The sequence below is a fragment of the Otolemur garnettii genome, unplaced genomic scaffold (genome assembly GCF_000181295.1).
Source record: "Otolemur garnettii isolate 467f Iridium unplaced genomic scaffold, OtoGar3 scaffold00009, whole genome shotgun sequence".
Lineage (NCBI taxonomy): Eukaryota > Metazoa > Chordata > Mammalia > Primates > Galagidae > Otolemur > Otolemur garnettii.
The window spans coordinates 33,068,093-33,095,713 of NW_003852404.1; the positions used below are offsets into that span (position 1 = coordinate 33,068,093).

General features: G+C 34.2%; 2 protein-coding genes across 3 annotated transcripts in view; one reads left to right on the forward strand and one right to left on the reverse strand.

Moving 5' to 3' along the window:
- ARL13B (ADP ribosylation factor like GTPase 13B) overlaps positions 1-27,621 on the forward strand; it is a 73,580-nt gene that overhangs the window by 37,264 nt on the left and 8,695 nt on the right. For both annotated transcript variants that reach the window (XM_003783937.3, XM_012801564.2), the window contains exons 4-6: positions 19,070-19,175; positions 19,963-20,165; positions 22,883-22,991. In XM_003783937.3, the coding sequence (XP_003783985.1) occupies positions 19,070-19,175; positions 19,963-20,165; positions 22,883-22,991 (418 nt within the window). The remainder of the gene's footprint in view (positions 1-19,069; positions 19,176-19,962; positions 20,166-22,882; positions 22,992-27,621) is intronic.
- On the reverse strand, positions 495-14,736 carry STX19 (syntaxin 19). Its single transcript, XM_003783938.2, has 2 exons — positions 14,391-14,736; positions 495-1,405 (listed from the first exon to the last, which is right to left on the reverse strand). The coding sequence occupies exon 2, from the start codon at positions 1,390-1,392 to the stop codon at positions 508-510; it is 885 nt and encodes a 294-aa protein (XP_003783986.1). The 5' UTR covers positions 1,393-1,405; positions 14,391-14,736; the 3' UTR covers positions 495-507.

The following is a 27,621-nucleotide window of genomic DNA, read 5'->3' on the forward strand; positions in this document are numbered from 1 at the left end:
CTGAGTTAACTTACCTACCTGAGGATAAAAGGTTTGATACAGATTCTAGTTTTACTTTGCTTTTTTATAGCACACTTTGAGGTCTTATTTTATATGATTCTTAACTACCAAAATATTCTCAAATGAGCCACAGAGATTGCTTAAGTAGTCATCACTTAAGTGCACATTCATCTTGTTACAGCATTGAAAGTTTGAAAAGTGCTTAATACATGTAGAGCTCAACACCCAACTACAAACTGAAGATCATTCATTTCATTTTCAGTAGCTAACCTGGGAGTTGATGATGGTAACCATGATGTTATAGTTTGATTAAATAAAGACTTGGTTTATGTAACTGGCTTCAGAAGTTTCTGTAATTCTAAATGGGTTAGTATTAAAGGGAAAAATTACAAGTTAATAGTGATGAAAGACATGAATGGATCCATGAATTGAAGAAAAATAATATAAGACACTGAAATATAGGCCAACTTTCACTATAAAGATGGAAAAATTTCTAAAATAACTTCTTTATTTTGAGTCACAGCATGGACAGCACCAACAACACAATATCCTGCAAGGATTTCTTTTTTTATATTTTACAGCTAGTCCAAATTTTTCTTTAGTATCGTTAACATATTCTTTTGTGCTATTCACTATCATTTCAATATTGTTGATGCTCTCTCCTTGTTCCTCTACTAAAAGAGATATCTGAATGAAAAGATCCCTTAAATCCTTTATTTGGTTCTCCAAATTAACAAGTTCCTTGTGTCTCTGTTCGATCTCTGAAAGCTGTGCTTTAGTGATATTGATTTCTGTAAGTAAGCTTTCATTAAAGACTTCCCATTTTCCTTGATGAAGCATGTCATTTACTTCTTCTTCAGGCACCTCTTTTCCAGCAACTTCAAGCTGACGGAAAATAAATGTCTTGCACTTCTCTTGCTTTGCTGCTATTGTGTCATTGTATATAAACATGGTTTGCTGAAAATGGCGGAACATCGCAGCATGCTGAGATTGAAGTATCCTTGTGACCACTGATGATGGGCCATTTTCAGCTTCTGACTTTTTAACTTCTTTAATTAAATCATCCAAACTTCTGTTAATGAGTTCTGCTTGGATTTTTATCTCCTTTGTAATGCTAGACTCTTTTTTAAGTAGACTAAACCTTCTCATTGAAGCCACCAGAGTTTTCTGGTGTTGCCCAAATTTTTGAACATTATCTGCCAAATTGTTTATACTCTCCTGTAGTTTCTGGATTTCATGTAGATGTCTCTCAGCTACAGGCTCTTTTTCATAAATAACAGCTTGCTGAGGAAACACTCCTTGTTCCTCTGCTTCTGTAGTTGACACATGACTTTCTCTAGAAAGTTCAATTTCCTTTGTTCTCTGCTTTAGTTCTTGAAGGCGGTCTTTCATCTTCTCTTTCTTCCTAAAAAGCAAAAATTATTATATTGAATAAAGAAAAATTTGGCATTTTTCCACAGTAGCACTTGCTGTCACATAACTATGTCCCAGCAAAAATTCTCCTAGTTTTCTACAAAGATGTTAAAAATTAGAAAAATCAATAAGAATTTTCTTATGAAAGTCATTGAAATAGGAAAAGGAAGAAAAATAATTTATAAATTACTTTGCATAATGTGGGGCTGCTATGAGTGCCATTTAGTTGAGGGCAGAGCTAGAAAGCATTAGGGAGATGTGATTGCCCAAAATACGTTCTTTAGTGTCATGACAATTGTCACAGGATAGAATTTTTTTCTTTTTTATAAAGGTGCTATTGACCATACCTTCAACATTTAGGATTAATCTTTAGACTCCAAAGTGTTCTTATTACAAAAGATACTGTCTCTACCTAATTTGGTCTATGTAATGTTAAAAATATACTCATGTTGCTAAATATTTAGAAGTCAGTTAAAAGCATTGTAATAATAGGACAGTTCCATATGAGAACTTTAAGTGATAAAAATAATACTGAACTTACATTTTCTGAGGCCTTTGGATTGATTAGCATATTATTTGATACAGCTTTGTGGCCTTATTCATTGCATATATAAAAACATATTCTTGGTTTGAGTATGCAATTACTCATTCCTTAACATTCTTTTGAAAAGATAACTAGGCTATTTCAGAAAAAAATTTATGTCAACTTATGTTAAGTGATATTTTTATAAACATAGTAATATATTTATCTTATTTTGGGAGTACTGATAATATTGACATCACATTCTGTGTGGGTAACCATAAGAATCAAATTGATGTATATAATTTATATATAATGGTTTATATATAAAATGAAGGGAATAAAAAGCAATTAAAACACTTATTTTCACAGGGCATCTGGACTATAGATATGTCTTTCAGGACATTTTTGAAGACAAGGAGAAGCTGTTTAGGAGTATAAATACTCATTTCAACCATACATATTAGTATGAACCAGAGAAAAATGTCTCTGATGTGATGCTGTTATGTTATAGAATTCAGTGTTCTTTTTTGTTTTTGTTTTTTTGAGAGTCTCACTCTGTTGCCCTGGGTAGAGTGCTGTGCCATCATCGCTTACAGCAACCTCAAACTCCTAGGCTTGAACAATCATCCTGCCTTAGCCTCCCAAGGAGCTGTAATTACAGGCACCTCCTCCATACGTGGCTAGTTTTTCTATTTTTAGTAGAGATGGGGTCTCGCTCTTGCTCAATCTGGTCTTGAACTACTGAGCTCAAGGGCTACACCCGCCTTAACCTCCCAAAATGTTAGGATTATAGGTGTGAGCCACTGCACCCAGACTGAGACTGTGTTTGACATGTTTATGGAAATGTCTTTATTAATGATTTGGATATTGTCTTTGAAGGTATACTTAGCAAATAATGTAATGGTATAAAATTTGGAAAGATATTTGATATGTGTGAGGAGAAAGAAAGGATTCAAAGATTACAATAGTATGGAACTCTTAAGTTACAAAAATACATTCAACAGGAATAGATTTAAAATATTTAACCTAGCTATATAGAAAACATCTTCACATCTACAAAGTTGGAAGAGTCTTGCGTTCACAATAGTGGTTACGAAAGTATTAGAGATTTTAGTTAATTATCAAGTTTCTATCAGAACTATCAGAATGAATAATCTTGGTTTTATGAATAATAGTATGATATGTTGTCTAGATAAACTAAGAAAGATATTTGTTCCACCTATACTATGCTATTTTGAGCAAGTTGTGGGATAGGGACTATGTGAATTTCTAAGCATGTTATTTGGAGAAGGAAATTTATAAATTAGGAATTTCCTAAACTAGCATGGAAAGAATGAGATTGAAAAAACATACGCATTGAAAAAATTGGAAATATTTGTTCTATAAAAGAGAATGTGTAGGGAATATATGCAACTACCGTCTAAAATGTATATGACCTTCTATATACACGAGGGATTAGACTTACTTGACTTTACAAGGCAGTGGGTGGAATGTATGTGAGAGGCTTGGTTCAGTATAAAGAAGACTGTTGGAATAAGTAGAGCCGTCCCCAAAGGAGATAACTGCTTCCTAAGGTGATGAGTTTGCTGTCACTGAAGATATTCAAGATGTACTTGAATGATGACCCAGTCAAGTATGTTATAGAAATGATACCTGCATCAGGTAAAATGTTGAACTGGTATCCTTTGAATTGAAGGACTAGCATTTTGTCAGATAATTATTGAGGCCTACTATATGCAAAGTTTTAAATCTTGTACTATGTATTTAACAATCCCTGTCCTTGAGCAATTTATAGTTTAGCAGGAGATGGATAATGTATAATTAAAATGATAAATGAGATAATTCTGGATCTTGATAGAACAATTAGGGAAGGTTTCTATAAGGAAATTTAGTTATGAGACTTAATATTAAGAAGCCAAGCAGCTGAAGAGTAAGCGAGTGTATTCTGAGTATAGGAGATGAGGTGCCAGAGCAACGAGTGAGACTAATAATTTTTAAGAACAAAATGAATGCTTGTATAGATAGAAAACTAATGAAAGGGGTAATAACAGAGGAATGAAGTCAGAAAGGTAAGCACCAGATCATCAAGGCTCTGTGTGCCGAAGTAAGGAGTTTAAATTTCATTCAGGATGCCATGGAATACAATGAAAATTAATAGGGTATTCACATAATTTGTATTTTTAAAAGATGTTGTTGCTTTTATATAGAGAATGGTTTACCGGGGTAGAGGAAGTAATTTGTAATAGAAATAGGGATGCAATAAATACGTAATAGGACTTGTTGATTTTAATCCATCAACTCACAATCATTTCTTGAAACACTTTCAAGAGAAGTGTTTCTCCTTGTTTTCGTCTTACCTCTTTGGTTCTTACTTCACTTCTTTTTCTGGCTTCTTATCTCCCCAATCTCTGAATATTGGGACTTTTCTAGGCTCAGTCCTCTTTTCCGGCATCATCGTTCTCAGCCACATGGCATTAAATTCTGTTCATTAGCTGATGACTCAAATTTGTATGTCCAGTGTAGACGACTCTCAAAACATCTATTTACCTGACAGCTCCATTTTAATGTCTGTGTCTAATATGAGCATATGGTCTTTTTCCAAACCCCCAAACTGCTCCATTTCAGGCAGCTCTGTTGTTTACACTGCTCAGACCAAAAACTTTGGAGTTATTCTTGACTATTTTTTTTTCCACACTTCACATCCAAACAAACAGTGCCTCATAGCCAAACTAATAGCAAATCATGTCAACCCCATACAGCTCTTCCCCTCCATCTGTTCCAGTCTCACACAAGCCAGGCACTGTCCAGTTTTAGGGCTTTGGTACTTGCTATTTTCTCTGTTGGAAATATTCTTTTCCAGGTAGTATGTAACTTATTTCCCTAAATCTTTTAGGCCTTGCTGAAATGCCACCTTCTCAGTAAAGCTATTCTTGGTCACTTTGTCTAGAACTGCAACTCCTCTCAACTCTTCGATCCTTCCTAGTTTTATTTTTCTTAGCACTTTTTCACCTTTTAATATCTTAATTTATTATCTACTTTCTCCTCCCCACATAAGCTCCATGAGAGCAAGGATCTTTATTCATTCTGATTTTTTTTGGCACCTTGATGTGTCTTATATTTAGTTCTCATATCGAGTTTTTGGTACCTTATTTACTCGAGCTCTTAATATGCACCCGGCACTGTTCTCAGTGTGTTGTATATTCTGGTGAGAAATTTGAATTAAGTATTCTTGTATTCTTATGATCTGTATTTTATAGATAATGAAATTAAGATCTAAATTTAAACAATTTAGCCGTGGTGTTAGCTAACAAAGGTGTTAGCTTGGGTAGAGTTAGGACTCAGGTTCTGGCAGTGTGGTTTAAAGGACTCAACTCTTCACTAGAAAACTTTTTCATTGGTGTCAGATGCTACAGAGAGATCGCCTAGGCTGCAGGGTAAATTCTAAGAAGAGGCAAATAATTAGGTCAGTGAAGTGGCTGGGAAAGGTGCCAGGTCACAAGGGATAAGACCTTGAAATCTGTTTTTAACAGAAAAAGTTTTTTATAGATATTAAAGTTTATTTAGAAACATTTGCTATATAACTGATTGTTAAGCATTTTAAATACTAGTTGAAAACATTTAAGAGCAAGTTTTTGTTGCCTATAATATAATGTTCTGTTATTTTATATATTTGAAATATTTAATTCAAATAGTAGTCTTTTTGTTCTTTCTCACTGATTTGCTATAGTAAAAGTGAAAAAAGTTCAATCAATGTAACTTATTAAGAGATTTCTAAATTCTTATTTGGGGTGGTAGCTCATGCCTGTAAACCTGGTGTTTTAGGAGGCAGGAGGATCACTTGAGTCTAGGAGTTTAAGACGAGCTTGGGCAATGTAGTGAGACCTCATCACAGCTGTAGGCCTAGGGAGGCTGAGGCAGGAGGATCCCTTTAAACCTAAGAGGTCAAGGCTGTAGTGAGTTATGATCAAGCCACTGCCCTCCAGTTTAGGTAACAAAGCAAGACCTTGTCTCTATTAGACTTTACATCTTTTTTATTTACCTGGATGGAGTTGAAGTACATTCTTCTTAGTAAAGTATCACAAGAATGGGAAAGCAAGTATCTAATGTACGAAATACAAATATGAAACCTATATATAAACAACTACACCCCACAGGAATTAAATAAAAAAAATTGCAAGTATATTCCAGTGAGGGGAAGAGGGAGGAGGGAAAGTGCTAAGGGGAGGAGGGAGGGAGATTGGCAAGTTCTCACCTAATGTGCCCAATGTAAGGTTGTGTATCCAGCATACCACCTGGGTAAAGGGCTCAACAAAAATAATGTACCCTAAGCATCTGTACCCTCATATCAATCTGAAATTAAAAAAGAATAAAAAAAGAGAGAGAGAGAGAGACTTCTAAACTGGAAAGGGATTCTATTTTCCCCTCCCTCTTTATCTTTTCATTCTCTGTATGCTACCTTCAGAATATTCTACCTTCAGACTAGCACTCACTACAGCTAATGGTTTTCTGAGATCTGAGAGGAAAAGAATAATAAGCTATGAATGATTTTTTATTTTTAGATGGAATATCACTCTGTTGCCCAGGCTAGAGTGTCATGGTGTCAGCCTAGCTCACAGCAACCTCAAACTCCTGGGTTTAAGTGATCCTCCTACCTCAGCCTTCCAAGTAGCTGTGACTACAGGCACTCATCACAACACTGGGGTAATTTTTCTGTTTTTAGTAGAGGTGAGGTCTCACTCTTGTGCAGGCTGGTACTGAACTCCAGATCTCAAGCAATCCTCCTGCCTCAGCCTCCCTGAGTGCTAGGATTACAGGCACTGCACCCATATGAATGATATTAAACTGGGAAAATTTGTGAAAGTAATATCAGTCAAGGAGGCATGTCAGAAGATAATATAGATAGAACTGCCAACTTTGGGTGTTGGGAAAGTTATAGATCAATGTAAAACACTAGTTATTCGCCATTGTCAGGCAGATCTTTTAGCAGTGTATTTTTTAGCCTTTTTCCATACAAGTATGAAATAAGCAAAATAGAGGGAATATGTGTAATAATATATGAGCATCCTGGTATTTTTATCCTTTATTAAAATGGAAACAAGTCCAGGCACGGTAGCTCACATCTATAATCCCAGCACATTGGGAGGCTCAGCCTAGATGGGAGGATCACTTGAGCCCAGGAGTTCAAGACCAGGCCCAGGCAACAGAATAAAACCTGTTTCTACAAAAAAGTTCAGAAAATCAGCTGGGCATGGTGACATACACCTGTAGTGACAGCTACTCTGAAGGCTGAGGCAGGAGAATTGAGCACTCCAGCCTGGGTGACAGATCCTGTCTCTGAAAAATAAAAATAAAACAATAAAATGAAAACAAAGCAGTTTTAATTGGGAAATACTTTGTTACTAGAGCAACAAATTTAAATGTGTGAAAAGTTTGATATTCTTTTTTTTTGTATTTTCTCTTTGTAAACTATACACAAGTTAATTTGTAAGTTATATGTAATTATTTATAATTACATTTAATTGTAATTAACCTAATATCCTATGTAAAAACTCAAACCAATAAAAGTAAAAACTCAAACTAATAAAAGATAAAATTAAGAATTTTTAACTTTCTAAGGTAATTTATCTTGGAATTTCCTGTGAGATTTAAATATTTGGTTTATAAAAGTTTCTACCCATTTCTATTTTATCAGTCAAAATACTATTGATCATGCTACAGTAATAAATCCCAGATTTTATTGGTTTGAAACTACAAAGATATATTGCTTGCTCACTCTGATCTTTGTCTTGGCCACTTAGAAACTTGAGCTCTGCCTTTCTGAATGTGTAGTCACCATGCAGAGAGAAGGAAGTGCTAGAGAGTTTCTCTTAGACATTAAAATACTATAGCCCTGAAGTGGTGCGTGCCACCTTTTTTTTCTTTTTTTTTTTTTTTAAACAACTCATCAACCTAAGCAGTATAGTTCTCTGTTTACCAAGGCAGAGATGAACCTGGCCTCTTTCATACCTACTGAATATTCTAATTTGATTTCCAGAAGGAGTCCTTAAAAGTTAATTAATGAATTTTCTAATTTTTCTTATGGGGAAATTTAGGATCAAAAAAGTAAAGTGTCTTGCACAGAATCAAGGTGCACATGTTTATAGCACTGGTATAATAAGGCAAGCTTTCTGATTTCTATATACATCAATGTTTTTTCTATTATAAGGAATAGAATATAAATTTACTAGACTATATATACTACATAAAGCTAGTATTATCTACATACTCTTCTGTATTAGTATTTTATCAGATATTTGATGATTATGCTGATACAGATATTTAAAGATACATAAAATCATTGGGAAGTAATTGTGGAAACTTTTTCTCACGTGGCAACTTTGTGAAAGCAGAATTACCACCACAATTTATTACATGCCTCTGAGAAAGACTATTCTGTTTTCCAGTGTAGAGGAAATTTGATGTGGAAGTCAGTTGGCTTAATGATTAATCTTGAATAGCTTCCAACTGCTCATTTTTACTTTAGTGTTATTTAACACTTCCTTATCTATATGCTTTCTGGTAATACCATATTGATGCTGAAAATAAATTACTCCCGGAAGTGTTAAATATGGCACATTGCATTTAATATAGTCATAGACTTTTTATTCGCTTTTTAAAAATGTGATTTTCCCCCCTAAATTTAATAATACTTTTACACAGGGTAAGAGGTCAAATCACTTCAAGATTTTATAAAGATATATAATAATATCTTACCCCTGCCTCTCTACCACACCATATTTTTGTATTTCCAAAAATACAAAATACTCATTTTTAGTCCCTTAACTGTATGTTGGTTTAAACTACCCATTTCTAAGTGATAGGTTTGCATGGTTGTTTCTGTTTTCAGTTGTAGATAATACAGTAAATTTCTGCTATGAATATGTGGAATTTAACTTTCTCCTTCCTTCAACTTAACCCTCCCAATATAGTTGTTTCATAGTTTGTGGTTGATAATCAGGTTTACATTATTATGATTACCAAAATATTATTTATACCTGAGTCACATAAAGTACTCTGGTTATATTTCCTTTTTCAAATAATTTTTTTTATTGTTTCTCAATTTTTTTCAGTTGATGGAGATGGAAAATGAGCATTTTAAAGAAAACATTTTATTAATATATTTATATACATAAAGTACCCAGAACATAAATGTGTATAGTGTGTTGATTTTTACAAAGTGAATACATTCATATAACCACCACCCAGATCAAGAAACGTGTAACTTTTACATTTCTCTTGTTGCTTAGTTTTATACATACACATCACTAATTCATTCTAAAACTGAAAATATCCTCTTGACATGTTTAAATGTAGAAAATATTATTTTTATTTTATTGCATTTATTGTTTCCTCTTTTGAGGTTTCATTTCTTGAACTCTGTGATGTGACCTGGTTGTGCTGGATTTTTTTCCCCTCCTTTCTTTTATATTCTGATTTTATTCCCCTCCTCATCTTTGTTGGTTTGTCCTCTGACTTGGAGGTATACCATAGCTTTCCTTTCAAAATGCAGATGTGATAATACCTGCATTACTGAGAATCTTGTTGGTCTGTCCCTATACATGAATAATATATTTCCTGTGGATTTAATTCTCACTTGGAAATTAAAATTTTGGAAGTTCTGCTATTTTGTCTTCTAGCTTTGTTGCCCTTGAGAAATCTGTCATCTGATTCCTGATATTTTGCATAAAACCTGTTTTTGTATTTCCTTTCATGAAGTTCTTGCCCTTTTTTCTTTATTCTTGGTATTCTGAAATTTCACAATAATGTGACCTGAGGGGATTCTTTGGTATTTATTTTCTAAACATGTACTGAGACTTTTCATTTTGGAAACTCATGTGTTTAGGTACTTAGGGGTTTGGGGTTTTGGTATACTTTCTTTAAGAACTGTATCTTCTCAATTTTCTTTACCTTTCATATGCTAAGAAACATTAAAGGAACATTCCAGTCTAAGAAAGCCAACTTCAAAGTGACTTGCCAGAAGCCACACAACTGAAAAATGGCAGAGCCTACGTTTAGATCTCTATCTACCTGATTCTAAATCTGTTCTCTTCCCCTACTCCAGAAATAGATCATCCCAGCGAAATATACTATAAATGAAGTTGGTCTGTAACAAATGTCATTTATGTTAGCAATATAAATACTATGCTTATTTAAGCGAAAAGAATTTAGCAGGAGATAATACATCATATCAGATATTATTCTCTCGTTTGCAACAACTTTATTAGCATCTTTATATAATCAGACCAAATTGATCACTTTACAAACATAGAAGAAAAAGAATTAGTTTCGATGCCATAGAAATGTATCACAGAAAGTTTCTAAAAAAATTTTAAATCCTACCATTGGCATCATGTAGAGATTGGGATTCTTATATTTTCTTCTGCTTCAGGTCAGAGTCATAATCTGGAATAGGATAGATAGGAAATTAGTTACCCTTCATTCCTATTTACGTACATTGAGTTCTGTTTCCTACTCTTACACTAGTTTGTCTCTATGAATTCTTATAGCTACAATATTTAAACAAGATGTACTTTTTTTTTAACCTACCTGTGCTTCTGATATTACGAGGAAAGGGAAAGAGTAACTGTTAAAAGTTTAGCAGAGGAAGAGAGAGAGAAGAACCCACTATGAAACAAAACAGATTTTGATTTTGAATTCTTGAGAACCAAGTCATATCTATATAATGGCCAAGGCACTTTTAACAATCCTTGAATTTTGCATTTCTCAGAACTACAATGTCTTGAACCTTTTCTTTGGATGCATGTTTGGAATAAATCTAAAACAACTCCCTCTAACATTTTTGTGACTGGATAGATCTTTCTTTTTAAAAATTAGAAACAAATTATCAGTGCCACTGAAAGCCTTTTACTGAAACATCATAGATGTTTTAAAATTTTAAGATGTCATTAAAATTTTTTTTTAAGAAATAGAATATTTTAGGTGGCGCCTGTGGCTCAAAAAAGTAGGGCACCAGCCCTATATGCCAGAGGTGGCGGGTTCAAACCCAGCCCTGGCCAAAAAGAAAAAAAAAAAAAGAAATAGAATATTTTAAATTGATACTTAAATACAGTATATCTTAAAGTATTTACCTTTGGGGAGGTAAATTTTATTGCACTTACTTTAGAAGCCAAGATATTTGACTCTGACACCTATTAGGTTTGTCTTTTCATTTTTGTCCTTGGAAGATGTTTCCCTGAAGGAGTACTAAACTTTTATATTTGAATAAAAGATACTTTAAGAAACTCTTTAAAATAGATTAACATGTATTTTCACTAATCTTAGCAAAAGCAAGTAAATATTCCACTTGAAAAAATTCTGTATGTTGGGGCGGCAACTGTGGCTCAGTGACTAGGGTGCTAGCCCCATATACCGAGGATGGTGGGTTCAGACCTGGCCCTGGCCAAATTGCAACAAAAAATAGTGGGGTGTTGTGGCAGGCACCTGTGGTCCCAGCTATTCAGGAGGCTGAGGCAAGAGAATTGCCTAAGACCAAGAGCTGGAGGTTGCTGTGAGCTGTGATGCCACAGCATTCTACTGAGGGTAACAAAGTAAGATTCTGTCTCTAAAAAAAAAAACAAACTTCTGTATGTTTTTGATATTAAATGAAAAGCATGGAAATATAATAGGGTTCCCTTTCAGTGTTATATATCATGGCATTCATATGATATAAATGATGTTTTAAGTCAATTATAAAGTTTATACTGTGTTCACCTTGGTTTATGGATCCCGTATCTTCATTTATTTCCTTTGAATATTTTGAGTCTATTGATATTAAAGACACTTTACATTATTAGATTATTTCTAGTTTCCCAGGAATGAAATGCCTTTATTCACTATAGCTACTCACTGGTGGCCACTCTCTTGGAGGTGGGCAGGTATATTTGGTGAACTTTATCAGTAGTTTATCTGCAGTAGGGAATTATACAGGAATTCTCTGAGTGTGCTGATAAATTATGGATATATCATAGGGCTATTTTTGTGGTGGTTACTAATCAGGTCCTGTGGAGTTTGCCTTCTGTAGCCCAGGCAGTGTAACTATAGGCCTCGTTTTTCTCCAGTGATTTTTATAGCCTGAATAGATACCTCACTTCCTGCTGTAATTCTGAGCAAGTCAACAGAGATACTCCTGACTTTGTATACAGATTACGTTCTGTTCTTCCTAGGCTCACTACTTCATTTAAGAAACTAAGTTTTAGTTCCTGATAATGCACAAATTGTAAACCTTAGCTTTGAAGGTAAAATATTGCTTCTAGTAGCATAGTGGAGGTAGCTTTAATTATTTCTTGTTACATAAGCTATAAGTTTGTTCCCTCTTCCTTTTTGGCACCTGAAAATTTCCCTTTTTTACTTTAAATTTGAATGATGTAGTTTAATTTTTTAAACTTAAAAGTATATTATACATTTATGTATGTTTAGCACAATAGTGAGCAATTTCTATTTCTAACCATCATACAAAGTTGATTATCTTTGCAGAGTTAACATGATTCACAATATTCCCCCAACTCCTTGTTCATCTGTGCAGATATTGGCTTAAATGTAGCTACTCAGATACATGCTGTATGTAAATTGCATTTTCTAGTAGTTGTATACTCATAACTGTATATGTAACTTTCCAGTTTAACTTATTGATCTTACATAATCAGAAATTAGAATATTAGATAAAGAGAGACATCTTAGCACATTAGAATTTAAAAGTTGGAAGAAACAGTTCACGTAGGCATAAAATGTGACGTGCGTAGTTGTAAAATCATTAAATTGCTTAGGCTAGGTGAAGTTGATAAGATCACTATTTCATGTAATTTTTTTTAACCTTAGATTTGTTTTCTTAATGCTAGAAGAGTTTATACAAGTAAGAATTATCTTTCATCATGTTTAGCTTACAGTATTGCTATATAGTTTTGAATTTCACTAGCAATAATTAACAGTGTCTTTAAGCTTAAATATGATATTTGAAAAAAGAAAGTTAGAACATTAATTTGTACATATTATAATCAACTTTGACATTTGTTCTGGGAAATAGAAAAGTAAACTTGGGTGACTCAAATAAAATATTCTTTTACAGACTCAAAATTCCTAGAAACAGGAACATGAATAAAAATTACCTAGTTTATGTACAGATGTTTTCAAGTAAGCTATTTTTCTATACTTACTATATTGATTAAATGAAATATTTCAAGAAATGAAACCAGGTTTTACCCAAAATGTAATATTCTTTTTTTTTTTATATGTGAAGCCAACTTATAACATTTCCCTAACTTAGTCAAAAAAAGAGCATCTTGATGTAACATGAACCTTTTTGGCTACATAAATGAGGGCAAAATAGTGGTTTCTAAAAACACAATAAAAAATTATTACAGATTGCATATATTTTCTGCTTTTGAATTCTCTAACGTTTTTTAATGTAATCTCAATGCTTTCTACTTTTAGTATAAAGAAGATACTAAACTTGTTTAATTTAACAATATTAACATCATTTTGGGTAAATATAAGATGTGTAATTTTTGAATTTTTAATTAGTCAAATAAACTGTACATGCATAAAATGATTTGTATATTAAATTTAAAACTACATAGCTGTAAAAATAATGTGTTCTAGGGGTTAATATAGCCAATTCTCAAGTATACCCCTCAAAACACTTCTGAGTCATTGTTTGATTTGAGATGGATTATTTGTTAAATTCTAACATGGTCTTTGAAGTATTTGCCCCATCTAATGTTGCCTTAAAATTTTCCAACTATCACATCCATGTAATGTTTATGCCAAATCATATTATTTAAATATTTTAAAAATACTAGCTGAAACATTAAAACGATCATTGAGCACTTTGATATTTTAATATACTAGTGGAAACATTAAAAAGATGACTGAATATTTTAATTCTTTTATAACAAGGTTATTTCCTAATTTCCTCAAATTAATTTTAAAAGATTATAAGAAATAACAATGAAGCAATTAGTTAAGATCATATAAAAAATTATCTGAACTTTAAAGGTTGCATATGTGCCAAATTTGGTTGTAATCTTCTTTTCAGAGTTAAATGTAAAAGTGTTATCTACAGTAAGCACAGGATGGTTAATTCATAGTTTTGTCTATAAAAAAGAGAATCTTAAGTTTATTTTTAGAAGATCTGACTTTCTAGGGTTTACAAAATGAGAAGTTACTTTTTTTTAAAGAACTTGGAAAAAATTTATTTTCTTTAAAGTTGGTTTTTGTGAAGTCTATTTTCAAGAATTTTACACCCAAATCCCAGTTAGTATATCAGTAGTATAAGAACAGATCGGCTGCCCAGTCCAAATCTGAGCAAAGCACGTAACTTTCATTGTTTGTTAAGCTATATTTAAATGCCACAATGTGAGCAGATTTCAGTCTATGGTTATTTCACATTAAAAAGTATAAAAAAGAGTGGTTTATTTACCTTTTTGTCTTGTTCCTTCTGTTGCTTTTTCACCTGTGGTGTTGGAGTCCTGTCTTGCAAGAAAATCTGAATATCATCTCATGTAATGTTTTCATTAAATTACTTACATATCTTATAAGTCATAAGCTAATTTCTGTATGGTTTTCACATTCTTAATTGAAAGCCAAATAATGAAGTCAAATAAGTTAAGAGATAAAGCTGTGCTTTTGCTGTTAATAGCAAATGAGAACAGATTGCTTACTTGACACCTGGAGAATCCGGTTCTGCCAGTTATATGCCTGTTCTTTAGATTAAAGGAAGATCATTTTCATTGGAGCTGGCTGGTAGCAGGAAGTCATTGTTAAAACTGCCTACGTAGAATATTTGCACAGGCTCTGCACATCCAGTCCTACATTAAGTGTGAAATACATTACTTGAAAAAATGAGTTTATATTTAAACAAAGATTACTCTCTTTTCTATAGGAATAAAGCTTGCTAAAAGCACAGAATTAAATAGGAATAAACCAGAATGGAAAGAAGCTTGGTATAAAAGCTTTTGTTCCATTTACTTTAAAATGATTGAACTTTGTCCTATTTTAGGAAATCTCCTAAGAGCTTAGCTCATAAAATTATGGAATTTCATAAGTAGAACAATCAGAAAAGAGCTCCTGTCTTTAAATTTTCCACCCTACTTTTCTTGCTATCTTTATTTTAAAATAAGTTTCTTCCATAGTTTTCTATATAGAACTAAGTTTTAAAGCAACCTGTTAAATTATCTATTTATTATGTTAATTTAACAATTGAAAATTATTTTTTAACCAAAGGGAAATATTTATAGGAAAAATTAGAAATGAAAACCTTTCATACTGTCAAATTCCTGATCACTTCCTTCTTTTCCATGTGAGTTATTATTTGAGGGCAAGAGAAAAGACTTTGCTATAATATCTATAACATTTATATTTATTCTTTGATTTAATAGTCCCACTTCCTGGAATCTGTTCTCATGATAAAACAAATGACTCCTTCACACATGTATTCCTCACAGTACTCCTTGTAAAAACAAAAGACTGGAAGCACAAAAGTCCTTTGGTGTAAACTGGCTGAGTAAATTATGGAACATCATACCATGGAGCATTCTGCAACTATTGAAAATAGTGATTTCTTTATACTGCTTCAGGGTAGTTTCAGGATTTACTCTTCATTTTTAAAAAAAGAGATAGTGAAGAAGAGTGTATATAGTATGTCAGCTTGTATGTATGTATGTATTTATTTATTTTTTGAGACAGAGCCTCAAGCTGTCGCCCTTGGTAGAGTGCTATGGCACCGCAGCTCACAGCAACGTCCAACTCCTGGGCTCAAGCAGGTCTCCTCCCTTCGCCTCCCAAGTAGCGGGGACCACACATGCCCACCACAATGCCTGGCTAGTTTTTGGTTGCAGCTGTCATTGTTGTTTGGCAGGCCCTGGGTTGGATTTGAACCTGCTCAGGTGTATGTGGCTGGCACCTTAGCCGCTTGAGCCACAGGCGCCAAGCCAGTGTGCTAGCTTTTGAGGAAGAAAGGAAGGGTGGATATAAATATTGTATGTGTATACCTACAGACATACATAAACCGGTCAATAGCAGTGAATATCCTTAATACCCAAATTGTGGTCTTTAAAGGACTATTTCTCCCATATACTTGTTTATATTTTCTAAAAGAAATAATGGGAGGATGACCTAAATACTAATGAAAATGGTTACCTATAGGAGAAGGGAAGGAACAGAGACAGGGTCAGAGATTTCAAATAGTTCTTTCTTACTGTAACTTTTTTTATTGTTTTGAGTTTGGAACCATGTATATATCTTAGAAATTTAATCTTCAAAAACCTCTCTCCCAAAAGCAGAAGCACCTAGAAACAAATGAACCTAGCTATATTTCTTGGTGGTGGCATAAATGTATGGAAAAGTGTTATTTTAAGTAAAAAATTCAGTGTTTCCTTCATGCATCTCTAAGTAGAATTTAGCTTAGGACTGAAAACCACAAAGAAATCTTAAATTGCATTTAGTAGTCTTATATTTAAGAATAATGTTGAGATTATGTTGAAACTTCTATACCTAATTGGACGAAGCAAGTAGTCAATGTCATTAGGAACTATTATTTTCAGGATAAGTAAAAAGAGATACAAATAAGATCTTAGGCAGGGGACAGGGCTCAGTCTTATAATCCTAGCACTTTTAGAATGCTTGAGCTCAGGAGTTTAAGACCAGCCTGAACAGTAGCAGACCCTATAAAAAAGTTAGCTAGGCCTGGTGGCCTGCACTTGTATTCCAAGTTACTCAGGAGGCTGAGGCAGGAGGATTGCTTCAGCTCAGGAGTTTGAGGTTGCAATGAGCTATGAGGACACCACTACACTATAGCCCTGTCTCAAAAAAAGAAAGAAAGGAAGGAAGAAGGAAGCTAAGTCAAAACTTGGTAATACTTGATTAGAAATGAAAAAATCAATATGGACCCATAATTTAGTGTTTTTTCTTTCTAAAAAGACTATTTCCTAGCTTTGTACCTGAACAAGTCAATGGCCAGGTATATCCATAGTGCCCAGATTGTGGTCCTTAACATACCATTTCCCTCTGAAAGGATCAGGTCTCCTTAGGAAAGCAGATACTTCTAGATCTGGAACCTTTTTTCATAGTAGAAAGCAAAGAAGCTATCAAAGATTTATGGAATTGTACCAAAAGAATGCAGATGTGAATCTGAAGGGGACTCCCACTACTCTTTGAGCCTCAAAAAGAACAATAACTACAGTAAATTGAAAACACATCTTATTTTTTAAACCCCTGAGTTCATAATGATGATCCTGAAAATAAGACAAATCAAAACAACAAAGCAACTTGATCACTTTTGGAGGTTTCTAGGACACAATTATGAGGAAAATTAGTAAATAAAGGCAAAGGATGAAACATTTACCTTGACTTTTCTCTATGAATTGTTAAGAGTCATCAAGTAGTTGATAAAAGTATATTTTTGCGCAAAAATCTTGCTAGTAAATGCAGAAGAAATACAGAAGAGTCATTCTTTCATAAACTCTTATATAATAATGGAGTAAAGTGAAGGTCATTGATGGTTGCTCAAAATCATCAGGGGAAAGATTAATGAGGAACTTATTTTGGATGGATCACGCTGACTCCAACTAACTTCACTAGTCAATTTTAATATCATTAAAATAGGATATTATATAAAAGCGATTTTATATTACTTCTAGGTACCAGCACCACATAGGAAATATGTTTGTCACAAGATTTCAGTGTGAAATTCATCCAGCCTCCACATCTATCAGATATAGGAAATATAGGGTATGTGTGTTGAATGAGTTTATGAAGAAGATACTGTCCAAATTCTAAAGAAAAATGACATATTTTATTTCACAAATATCATGGAAGGAAAAGGGGTTGTGATGTTGGGGGTGGAGAATGGTAGGTACTCAAAATAAACACAGATTCAGAAAGAAAGAAGTGATAAATTATATGCAATGTATATCTGGTTTGGATCTGAAGTTGAACATAGCATTTGCAAAATGATATTGGGGAATATTAAGTGAATTGAGTAATATTGAAGACTCATTGTTATTTTGTTAGGTATACTAGTGGTATTATGGTAATGCTTTTAATATCCAGGTGAAGTAATATGACTCAGAAAAAGTAGCAGGTACGTAAATGAGCAAGAATCACACATTGTTGATAATTTGTAAAGATAAGAGATAGATGGGGCTAATTAGATTATTCTGTGTATTTAAAATTATCTATTTTTGCCTAAGAGTCTATCAAACCCTGATCAAGACAGTATTTTCCTAAACTTTTTGACCTATGTCGTATGATATGCAAATTGATGATTCCTGTTTTTTTTTTTTTTTTGAGATGGTGTCTCACTTTGTCGCCCTTCGTCGAGTATGTATTGTGGTTTCATAGCCCACAGCAACAAACTCTTGGGCTCAAGCAATCCTCTTGGCTCTGTTTTTCATTTTTAGTAGAGACGAGTTCTTGCTCTTGTTCAGGCAGGTCTCAAACTCATGAGCTCAAGCAATTTACTAGCCTCAGCTTCCAAGAGTGTGAGGATTACAGGCATGATTCACTGCACCTGGCCTAATTCCTGTTTTTCCTTAGTCTTTGTTTTGGCTTTTCTGTATTTGGTCTTCAGTTTGTCTTTAATTGAGTATAATTTTTTTTTTATGCTAAGTGCTATGTCAAAATAAATCAAAAGTGGCTACTGTCTACAGTAGGTTGCACATCTATATGGACATAGTCACATATTAGAAATGTAGGTGAGCTCAAATATTGCAAGCTCAGAATAAATATTTGGGCATGTAAAATGACACAAGTTTGTATGTTAAGAAGACAAGGACATAATTTATGGCCGTGAGTTCTGGAAAACAGTTTGCTTTTTCTGTTTTGTAGCTTTTTGGTTGACCTATTGATCTATTACTTGTTTTCTTGACACTTCTCTTTATCCGATTCCCTTGTATAGACCAGTTCTTACAAACTTTTTAAAATAATACTAAAGGAAAATGATAAAATTGATAGTATAATAATTTTTAAAACCAGTGTGTTGTATAATCTGTAGATTTAAATGGGAATTTAAACATGGGAATAGAAGAATATGGTCAAAATTTCTTCAAGTTGCCATCAGATTATATATTTGCTATAAAACTACCTTATTTGTCTTTCTAGGTTGGCAAATAAACAAGACAAGGAAGGGGCTTTAGGAGAAGCTGATGTGATTGAATGTCTGTCTCTTGAAAAATTGGTCAATGAGCACAAGTGCCTATGCCAAATAGTAAGTTTTTTCTCTGCACTTTGAAAGAGGTTCAGTATAACTTCATTTTTATAAAGGTAGTACCAGAAAGCAATTATTACAAGAGTTTTTTTTCTCTGGAGGAAATCGCACTATCATGTCCTGTTGCCATGACTTAGTACCGTAACGCTTATTTTCTATTTGATCGTTATTGACTTCCATAAACTAACCTTCCATAGTTTCAAAAGATTTTCACATTTTTTTTTGATTAAGATATTGCCTAATAGGATCTGCAGCTATATCAACACATCATGGTATGAACTTTGTAAAATGGAAAAGTACAAATATAAAATTTAAACATTTGAGAGATTTATAATGAGTTTTGAAAATCCTATCAGGAGAGTTGTCACACAGCCTGAAGGAAGATGGATAGGGGATTTAATCATTTAGTCTAGTTCCATAAAATGATCATTATGCTGTCAACCTTACGAATGCTTATTGCTGCAAATTTTAGCGTAAAGAATTAAAACTTCTGGGATATTTTTCTTGGCAGTCAATTTTGTTTTTCAATAAATGTGCTTAAAATTATAACTGGCATTGTCAGCTTCTTATGAGAAAATGTCTCTAGTAGCTTACGGATACTATATGAAAAGTATGTTGATTCCAATGTACTGATGTTAGTGATCATTGCAAAGGTATCTTTTGTAAGTTAAATAACCATTAATTTAAATGGCTTAATTTTGATTTGTTAGTAATTATATTGAATAGTTTATGCATAGATTTGTCTGGAGAAATTTTAGTCTTTGAGTTAAATAAATTTATGTTTTAGGAACCTTGTTCAGCAATCTTGGGATATGGAAAGAAAATTGACAAGTCCATTAAGAAGGGTCTTTATTGGTTACTACATATTATTGCAAGAGACTTTGAGGCTTTAAATGAGCGCATCCAGAAAGATACAATAGAACAGCGTGCTCTTGAGGAACAAGAGAAACGAGAAAGGGCTGAACGAGTGCGAAAATTGCAAGAAGAAAGGTAAGTAGAGGTAACTTTCTCCCACAGTGCATTTAAAGAGCCAGAAACAAGACAGTTTTATGAATGATTTGCTAGTTTTGTCTATTCCATTTCCTCTTTCTGTATGAAGAAAGACATTCAGTACATTTTCTATTGCTATGGAACTGTCTCTATGCAATTTTAATTGCCTTCTAATTTTTCTGCTGGCATTACAGTAGTTAAATGTACTCTTATGTACATTATTTCTAAGAGTTTGAAATATTTATGTCTTATTTCCTATGGGTGCCATTAGAACAGTGGTTCTCAATGTACAGAGTGATTTACAGTTTACAGCTGTGGGGAGGGGTAGAGTGCCTCTGGCATCTGTTGAGCAGAGGACAGGGCTGTTGTTAAACATCCATAGTGCACCGGACAGTCTCTCACAGCAAAGAATTGTCAGGCTCAATACGTCAATAGTGTTGAGCATGAGGAACCTCTTTAATCTCAGCAAACATGGAAGGTTAGAGAGTCATTCAACTCAAGCAAAATCTGATCCCAAGTTGCCTGTCATCTGCCTGAGTAATATTGGCCTTCCATGTGACTTCACAGAGTTGCCACCCAGCAGGCAAGAACCCCCTACCCTTGGTGATCCCTTTGTGAGGTGCTTCCTTATACTGTGGGAGAAATCCTCTGAGAACTGGTATTTTTCAGAAGTAGGATTTACAGGAAAGAACTATATTTATAGAAATAACTCTTTATCCCTTAGTGCTCAATAATAGGAGTGTCTTTCAAGTAGGCCTCTATATCAAAGAAAGAATGGGGTGAATAGTTTTGGCATCTGCTGATAGGAGGTTTTGGAGAGTCTATGGTTTTCAATCTAGTGTATATTTTTATGATTTATAATGCTAAAGCTTACTATAACTGATCATTCATGTAAGTATACATTTTACATATTTATAAATATTAAATATATAGCCATGCTTTTCTGAAAACTCCTTTGCTTTTTCTACACTAGAAAAAAAGAAGCAACTACAAAAAAATGAGTTAGATACAAGAAATTTCATGTTAGTAATTTTAAAAAAGTTTTTGTGTTTTCCACAGTGATATTCTAGATCGTGTATGGTAGGCTTTTCTAATACTCATTCTCCTTTTCTCCTTAGCCATGCCATTTGTGATCTCAGACCTCTCCTGTTGAGCTGATATTCTGTAATAAAAAGTAAATTGGTATTCAGAGAAGAGTAATTAAAAACAACCTTTTTATTTTGCAAAATCTGATACAATTGGTTTAGATAATCATTTCCAGTGTTTTTGCAAACACTTGTCATATGCTTTGTGACAGCAAGTTATTAATACTTTATACCTGAAACTGCTTACTAATAAATGAACAACATCAATAACAGTGACTGTCCTTTGAGCCGGTTCATTTATGGAGTATTCTCACATACATTATTTTATCCGATCCTTGAAACAGTCTTAATGAGGTAGGGAAAGCTGAGGCTCAATGATCCAGGTCCAAAGTCACAGAGGTAGTAAGTTACAACTCTCAAAATGCTGGCTTCCTGGGTGCAGAATAAAAGAATATATATTTCTATCCAGAGCACAGTTAATTGATGTCATGTCAATGAACAACCATATTGCTTATACTTATAGTGAAGTTGAAGATCCACAGTACTCATTTCTTTCTTTGGCTGCCTGTTTTAGCAACTTAATAACTCTTCATGTATACAACAACATTAACCATAAATCATAGAGATAGTAACTGTTTTAATGGTAACTATTAATAATATGGAATTATTTAATCTGAATGTTTATGGCCAAGTTATCTTTATAGCCCCTTACAGTATTATGCAAAGCAATAGTTGTTATCTAATTTTTCAAATATTATATACAACTTAATAAAATATATAATTTTTTTATAATTGCTTTGTCATATACTTCTAGAGAATCATTTTATAGATGTCTTGTGTCGTGACCCATCGGGCCCCTATGGACCTGGTCTCTATCATCTCAGGAAGGAGCCTGGCATGCCAAGGATTAGAAGTGCAAGCTTGAGGGAGGCAGGTTAGCCGTTCTTTGCAGGGTAGCCCTGAGTAACCTCCGCACTAGCCTTTCATTGAGACAGAACAAATCGGGTGAGGGGAGTAATTCACAATGACTACGTGCTGAAGGCTCGGGCTCTTTTTTCACAAGGAACACCTAGGGACGAATGGCCCGAGGTCCACCCCTCAGCCGCAGATCATCTTGTTCAGATATCATCTGGCTCTTGGCGTTCCCTACAGTCCTGTTCTTTTATTTCTGTATAATAAATAAGAAACATGTTTGCGCAAAAGTAAAAGCATAGGTTCAAAAATGTTTTCCTAGTTTTATTTTAAGACATACCCTTAAGAAGAGTGTTAACAAGAAGACTTATTTGCTAACACTAGTAAATAGACAGCATCGATTTTTTGGAAGGTAATTAATAAATTAATATACACTCTTGGCACATGAAAAATAATTCATTTGCACCATTGACATTAAGAAGTCAACTATAGAAAATGTCACTTTTGTCAGGACTTCTTTTTTTTAAAATACAAATGATTAATCCTTATATGGAGGTAGAGGCCTAGTGCCTACATGAGGATTTCTGAAATACTCTCAGTAATTCAATGCCATGTCTAGATGTTTACTTAGTTTAATAGCCTTAAACCTATGGCACATTTTTAAAAACATGGCTCAACACTTTGTCAAAAGGAATTTCATTTTTTTTCTCCCAACAATAGAAAACAAAAAGAAGGAGAGGAAGCTGAACTCGATGGAACTGGTGATCTGGCTGAGTTGGACCCAGAACCAATGAATCCTTTTCGGCCGATAGCATCTGTAATCATTGAGGTATGAATGGTAACAAATGTAATATTTATATCTTAAGTTATAAAGTTGGAATTTGGGAAAGAAGGTGGGGAGTTGGGAAAAGAGGGCAGGTAAATTGAAGTTGTTGTCCAGAGATTATTTCTAAAAGAAATTAAGGGTGAGAGATTGATGAAAAGTTTACTGCTTTTTCTTTTCCCCCTTAAATTTACCTTTTTATGTAGTGTCAAAAGGGAAATAAGATTATTTTCATTGTCATTTTATTCTGACAATTAAATGACAATGAAAATAAATGTTGAATTTGGCAATTATTTTACTGTGTTTTATAAATATATTATTTGGGGGCATTTTTGTCATGTGGAATAATGCATTTATATTGGTTACATTGTCTCTGTGGTGCTCTTACTGTCCTTTTGCCACAATGTTTAGATACTCAATGCATTAGGAATGCATAAACAATACTTTTTTCTTTTTTCTTTTCCTTATCCTTCTCCCTCCCTCCCTTCTTTCTCTTCCTTTCTTCCCTCTCTCCCTCCCTCCTTTTTGTCTTTTCTCTCTCTCTCTTTTGGGACAGAATCTAACTCTGTCACCCAAGGAAAAGTGCAGTGGTGTCATCATAGTTCATAGTAACCTCAAACTCCTGCGCTTAAGTGATTCTCCTGCCTCAGCCTCCCAGTAGCTCTGACTATAGGCATATGCCTGGCTAATTTTTTTTTTTTATTTTTCATAGAGATGGGATCTTGCTGTTGGCTGGGCTTATAAACAGTTTTCTGTTTTCTCAGGATACTTAGGAATGTTTGATCCCATTCATATAGATATTAAGTAAGGCATTGTTAAAAAATGTTTGGACTTTTTAAAAATCCAAGCAATGTCATTAATCCATATGTGGGCTAATGATGAATATATGTTTTCACAAAAGTATAAATGCTGATATTTGGTGAAAGTAGACTAGTAATTCAGTTTAAGTATTCTTAGTATGGTTACTTTCCCTATGTGTTCATTAGACTCATCATACTTGAATCTATTAAGTTTGAGCTTTTGTAACTTATATGAGGCATAATTCAAACACTTCTAGACAAGTCTTATTTTTTATTTCTGGAAGAATATAATAAATAATCTTCTATGCAACTTAAAACCAAAGGTCCCAAATTGAATATTCTTAGAGAAATTTGTCTTATTGCTATTTGATATTTATGATAATCATATTCCTGTAATGTTTAAAATAAATACATTAAGCTTATGATAGGATCTGTATTTGCTTGCTTTTTGTAATAATAATTCATACACATATAATTACTTGAATATGCTTGGGCAGTTCCCACTGATTTAGATGGTCTAATATAGTCTCATTCAGGACACTTGAAACCTTATGGATTTTAACAGTTCTCTGTCATCATTTATCAAAACCAACAACTGGCACAACTTCTTAAACTGTGATTTCAGTGTCTGCTAGTTCAGATTGCAAGTTTATTTTGTAAGCATGGTGCTTGTACGGGTTTAAATAAAATATTAACATAAAAAAAGTTGGAAATAGCAAAAAATTCTCCTTTATCTTAATACCATTTATTTTAAATTATCAGAGATTTTACCAACATTAATTTATAGATTTTAGTTATAAAGAGATTGAGTGCGTGCATGCGTGTGTGTATGTGTGTGTATTTGTATGTGTATTTGTTTTCATTTTCCCGTGGTGTCCAGCATTTGCATGGGCTCTGCTCTATGGCCCTCCATGGCCATGGCTCCTCCAGGGCAGTGCTTCCTTAAACCTCCCCTATTTACTTAGGGCCTGCCGTGGAAGTTGGTGTGTTCTTCATTCCTCCTCCCCTTTCACTGCCTCCTTCCACATCTGGCTCATCTGGAAAAGTGGATGATTATTTCTTCCTTAGAGCTGCTGCTGAGGAGGGAGGCAGCTCCGTAGGTAAGAAGATGATTGGATAGTTTTGGTATTGGTTTATTTTGGAAACTAATTGGTAGTATGATGTATTTGCTCTTAAGTTGCTTAGATATCAGAAGACTAATTGTATTCAGTCTTTCAGTAACCCTATTACATTCACCCTAAATATGTACTTTTCTAAGTATAGTAAAACTATCTTAATAGAATAGAAGACAGTTTTGGTCTCCATTGTATCAAAAATTATATTAAGGTTTTTTTTTTTTTTTTTTTTTTTTTGAGACAGAGTCTTACTTTGTCACCCTTGGTAGGGTGCCATGGTGTCACAGCTCACAGCAACTCAAACTCTTGGGCTTTAGTGATTCTCTTGCCTCAGCCTCTTAAGTAGCTGGGACTACAGGCTCCTGTGTTATATGTTTTTTTAAAAATATTGACAGAAAAGAAGGAAATCAAATTTTGCTTTTCACTTCGAAACATTAATGTACTCTGAAGTATACAATAAAGCTCACTTTGTAAATGACTGTTCAGTATATAGCACAAGTCCCAGTGCTTTTCTCAGCATTGTATTTTCGCAGCATAAGGAAGTGAAAAATACCAGTGTACAGCATAGTATACCACATACAGAAAGTTCCTAAGTTAAAAAGTGGCATGGGGTGTGTATAGTTATAATACTTTAAAACTATATACTTTTAAAAATACAGTCAGTAAAGAAATGAAAACAAATTACTGACAGTCTCCTTTTCAATATGCAAATTTTCCTTTTTCCACAAAACTTTTCCTTTGATATGTTTTCATTATACAGAAACACCTGATAGTCCTTTGACTTTTACCTCAGATCATAAAAGTGGTGAAGTATTGTAAGGTATTAGACAAAATAGACAGATCAGTGAACAAACAGTAATAAACCTAATTATGCATGAGCATTTAGTGTAAGGTAAAGGTAACATTTCAAATCTGAGAGAAAAGAATATGAACAACTATTTGGAAAAAAGTAAAATCATTGAACACTGTACACCCAATTAAGTTCCAAATGTGTTAATAAGTAAAGTCTTAAAGATACTGGCACATACTGTAGCTACTGTATTTTGCTGTGCATAATGCACACTTTTTAGTCCTAATTTTCCAGGGAAAAATAAGGATGTGTATTAATATATGGGTAGTATGGCTCAGGAGTGGGGAGCCCAGCCAGCCTCATGGGGCTACCATGCCCTTCCTGCTGGACCTGCCGGGCTCACCAGGTTCCAGGTTAGGATTGGGATCCAGTGGGAGCAGGCCATAGCAGCCTCTGCTGAGTGCCACAGTCAAGGGAGAGGGTGGTGGCCAGGCTTATGACACAGGTCCCAGTCGTGGGGAGGGCTGAGGCCCAAGGTCTGAAAGCATAGAGGAGACTAGAAGCCCTGCACAGGCCCCAAGGACCCACCTGGCTGCCCTTGGGCTGAGTGGCCTCAGAAGCTCCTGCCCTATCCGCAACATACACGGCCATCTTAGCTGTGCCTGGAGATGGCAGGGAGAGAGGGGCGTTTGGGAGAGAGGGATAGGGCGGGGTACACAGAGCAGGCAGCCCCAGGACAGTGTGATCTGCATGTTTACCAGGGGAGTGTTAATCTTCCCAGACATGGCTCTCCCATCTAAGAGCTGGCCACTTTCTCAGTGAGCATTTTTCTGAAATTTTGGGCTAAAAATGTGGGTGTACATTATACACAGGAGCACATTTTACACAGCAAAATACAGTAAATAAGATTTGCTTAGAGGAAGAAAAACTTTCAGAACAGGATAGTCAAGCCACAAATCATGAAGTGAAAAATGGCCCTTACAGTATTCAATTTTAAAAGCTTTGTTCTATAAAGTTACAAAGCAACAGTGAAAGCAAGCATAACCAACTGTAGCAGAAAATAGGGTACGTAGTCCTGAGTGACTATGAGACTAGTCCTCGTGATGCATAGGACAAACAAAAGAACTCTTATGAATTACTAGGAAAATAAAGAGGATCTAACAGAAAAGTAGGCCTGGGATTATCACAGGCAGTTCCTTCAAGAAAAAAATTCAAATGGCAATAAGAGTATTTAATACACATAGTTTATTTTCCCTAGTAACTATAAAAAATTTTAAATTAAATCAATCTAAAGCAATAATAAGGAAAAATGGTTGGTTATTAGTTTGTCAGAGATGTGAAAGGTCATTAATAATATGCAGAGAAAGATGTAGAGAGAAATCACTCTCCAACCCTTTGCCTGGGGTATAAATTGATTTAATTTTTCTGAAGGAAGTTTTTGAATATATGTCACATTTTAAATTTGCTTATCCACTTATCTAACAGTTCTATTGTTAGGAATTCAATCTAAAAAATACAAAGATTGTTTATCTTATAATAGGGAAAAATTGGAAATAAATTTGTTGTCCATTGATAGAGAATGGACAACAAGTAAAGTAAGTTATAAATAAATTATCCTGTAACCATCTAAAATGATAATGTAATTGATGAAAACAATAGTAGCCAACACACAGTATTTGTGGGGCACTATTCTAGGCAGTTCATATGTTGAAATGGAAAGAAAGTTATAATCTTAAATAAAATCTTTAATTCTTGGCTCGGCGCCTGTGGCTTAAGCGGCTAAGGCGCCAGCCACATACACCTAAGGTGGCGGGCTCGAATCCCCAGCCCAGGCCCGCCAAGCAACAATGATGGCTGCAACCAAAAAATAGCCGGGCGTTGTGGCGGGCGCCTGTGGTCCCAGCTACTTGGGAGGCTGAGGCAAGAGACTC

Excerpts from the sequence above, each read along its gene's own strand:
- STX19 (XM_003783938.2), bottom strand. The coding sequence starts at position 1,392 with ATGAAAGACCGCCTTCAAGAACTAAAGCAGAGAACAAAGGAAATTGAA.